At 39.3% G+C, this 3,416-nt stretch overlaps 1 protein-coding gene and 1 pseudogene across 1 annotated transcript in view; both read left to right on the forward strand.

Annotated features, from left to right (window-relative positions):
• The window catches only part of LOC117950014, a 4,961-nt pseudogene extending 2,190 nt beyond the window's left edge, over positions 1–2,771 (forward strand).
• LOC117950824 (5-hydroxytryptamine receptor 3A-like) overlaps positions 1–3,416 on the forward strand; it is a 16,078-nt gene that overhangs the window by 11,940 nt on the left and 722 nt on the right. The window contains exons 10-12 of the mRNA XM_034882170.1: positions 289–449; positions 1,017–1,227; positions 2,421–2,630. Of these exons, the coding sequence (XP_034738061.1) occupies positions 289–449; positions 1,017–1,227; positions 2,421–2,630 (582 nt within the window). The remainder of the gene's footprint in view (positions 1–288; positions 450–1,016; positions 1,228–2,420; positions 2,631–3,416) is intronic.

Consider the following 3,416-nt stretch of genomic DNA (forward strand, 5'->3'; position numbering starts at 1 on the left):
AAATCAGAGTGGTCAGCTCCTGCCGATTAGTAATCTACACTTTTCCCTTTGATATCCAAAACTGCTCTCTGACATTTGGACCATATCTCCACTTTGGTAAGCCAAGCCTAATTAAATATAAAATACAGGTCTTAAACAGTCCACACCACACGATATAATGTAGTTGAACAGTAAATTCAACTGTTGAAAGCCCTCTGAAGTGTTGACATTAAATGTGTGCATTGATATTAACAACAAACTTAATTTGTGGCATGTAATAACCTCAAATTAAATTAAATGTTATTCAAGCTACGGACGTAAGGATGATTCAAGGCCCCACGCCTGAAGAGATCCTGAAGGAGTCCCAAGATGTGTTACAGACCAATGGGGAGTGGGAGCTCACAGGTATCAGTGTAGCTACTTCTACCTTGGAGTTAAATGCGGGAGGCTACTCTGTGATCAAATACTATGTAAGCACTTTCAACTATTCTAATTGTATAATAAGATCACTCATTTTGAATTTTAATAGCTGATCAAAATTCTCCACCATGATACATGCTTACAGTACAGTATAGTATACGGATGTAGCTGTGGGTATAGAAGTACTTGGATGCACCATTGGATGTCAATCAAACTGCAACTGAAGAATGGAAACGCTAATAAAATTCATTAATGAGAAAGCTAAAAAAAATAATCCACAATAATTTCGAATTTTTTTCAAGCTGTGAGGAAATTTATTTCTTTTGTTTGTTGGAGAATAGTGTCTTTAAAGAGCACACACAAACATTAAGTGTTTCTTAACACACTGTTTTGATTACTTTATGACACTTTTCTATAGTGAACACACTAAATACTCTGTTTAACAGAAACATATGTCAATGAAAACATCTTAATTGTATGTTTGGCTGTTAGGGCCAATGCTACCATTTAGGGTAGCTATATTGGTGGCTAATGTCACAAGATAATTCTTTTTGCATCAGAGTTGAGAAGAAATCTGACTAAAATGTTGAGGCCTTGTACCTTTGTCTCTTTCCAAGATCATTCTGAAACGTAGGCCAATGCTCTATGTGGTGAACCTGCTGATCCCCAGCTGCTTTCTCATCACAGTGGACCTCTGTAGCTTCCTGCTGCCTCCCCAGACTGTGGACCGGTCCTCCTTCAAGATGACCCTCATCCTGGGATACACCGTCTTCCTGCTCATCATGAACGACCTGCTGCCTGTCACTGGGGAGACAACACCTCTCATCAGTGAGTAACATCTGTGATATTGTTACTGATTTTATTTAAGAGAAAGTTGAAGGAACATGCATTTGTCTTTATAAAATATAAAATGCATTGCTAAACATGTGCTTCTGACGCTCTTATGAGCTGGTCACTTTACACACACACTCACACACACACATATACAGCAGGAAACTGAAAACCTCAGTGGTATAAGGGAGGAAAATGTTTGTTGTTTGTATTTCTAGATATGGACTTTAGACCTCAACAGTCCCGCCCCTCCTCCGAGAGACCTTAGGTTCCGGAAGTAAATTTCCCATTCATTGACGTGTGGAAAATTGTATATAAAGAGTTTTAGACCATGCCTTAGTCTAACCAGCTACAAAGTGACTCATAAGCATGCAACATGTCATTTTGAGTGACAAAAACAAACAGAAAATTCCCAAAAAGTCAAAGGTACAAGACTGTGTACATATTTTCGTTCCTGAGTGAAGGAACCACTCATCCCATAAACCACCATGCACCACTGAATAATATAGTTGAAGACACAACCGCTAAAGAGCTCTTGAACAGCTTAAAATCCGACAACAGCCTTGTGCACTTTTTCCTCCAAACATAGTGATTTTTATATAGTGAATATACACTTAATAGCAATTGTCAATGGAGAAATTGTTTTGTATTTTTACTTCCGGAACCGGCTGTGTGCGGCTGGACTGTTGAGCTCTATTGCCACATCACAATCTATTGCCACATTGTTTCATCACAATTTATAGCTCAGTCATGATCATTTTAAGATTCAGTCCTACGCTTAGCAGGGATATCAATATTAATCATTATCCATCAAGAATAAAAGTCCAAAAATGTCATTCTAATTTTGAAATTTAGTTCCAGTGAATGATGGGGATGTGTTTGTGCTCTGAGAAACTGGATCTTCCACAGCAGCTCTACAACCAGAATACAAAACTGCCACTGGGTTCCGCCCTGTTAAAAAACACTTTAATGTTTACTTAGACATGGTTGTGGTCCAAAGACAGCTCCATGCAGGAAAATGGACACGGAGATGAAGAACAGGTTTCTCAGGCTTCAATGCAAACAACATTTCGTAAATTGTAACTAGGATATGACTGAGGATGGTTCGAACGGTTACTGGTAAGCATGTAAAAGAAAAAGTATACTTAATGAAAGGTTTGCTAAATCCTCCCTGTTTCTGTTTCCTGCAGATGTTTTGTTCTCCATCAGCCTCGCTCTGATGGTTAGCAGCCTGTTGGAGACGGTGTTGATCACTAAAGTCCAGTGCAACTCCAGTCAGTACAGGGCAGTGCCTCGCTGGCTCAGTGTCCTCGTGCTACGATATCTAGCTGTTGTTGTTTTTCTCCCTCGGAAGAAAAAGAGCAACAAAACCACTGTCTTCCTCAACCCATCTCTTAGAGGTACACTATTATTATCAATTAACATTAGCTTAAAGAAAAAAAAAGTTTGACAAGACAATTATTTAGTTTGACCCCCCAGTTAGCAGGGAGTTGGTGGTGAGATCCTTGGTAGCACCAAGTGATATTTAACAGACTAAATAATTGATATGACTACTTCTAAAAAACTATATACACTAATACTGTATATATGAAATACCAGGCCTGTCAAAGTTCTTGTTTATATGATGATCTTTCCTCTCTCAAACTCGAGTTGTCTACCTTTAAAGCTGGGTCTCTTTGTTTGACAAGTCCGGCTTCCTTTGACCAACTTAAGTAATCGGAATCCCAATACTTGGTTACATTTGACTCAGGGTGGTGAATATGACGTAGGTTATGTCCAGCACAGTATTCAGGATTGGTGAAGGTTTGGACCCAAAAGCAGGCAGGAAAACAACAGGAACTAAAGGCCAAACTATTTACTCTCTGAGGAATATAATCTGGAAAACTAATATAGAACAAGAGAAGCAAAGAAAGATGTTCAACACACGAACTGACAAACAACAGACAGGTAAAATACACATGGCGCTTATCAGAAGACGAGGCACAGCCGAGAGTGGGCAGGGAAATGATGATTGGCTAACAGACAACGAGGAGTGGAAACACAAGGCTTGCTGACAAGGCTAGACACAAAACAGGAGTACAAGGGAAACATACAGGGCTACAGAAACATAAGGAACACCATGGAAAGCACAGACAGCTTGAAAAAATCAAGGAACGTGACAAGAAAACCCCAAACTTTCAAGAAAT

This window comes from Etheostoma cragini, chromosome 9 (assembly GCF_013103735.1).
Source record: "Etheostoma cragini isolate CJK2018 chromosome 9, CSU_Ecrag_1.0, whole genome shotgun sequence".
Lineage (NCBI taxonomy): Eukaryota > Metazoa > Chordata > Actinopteri > Perciformes > Percidae > Etheostoma > Etheostoma cragini.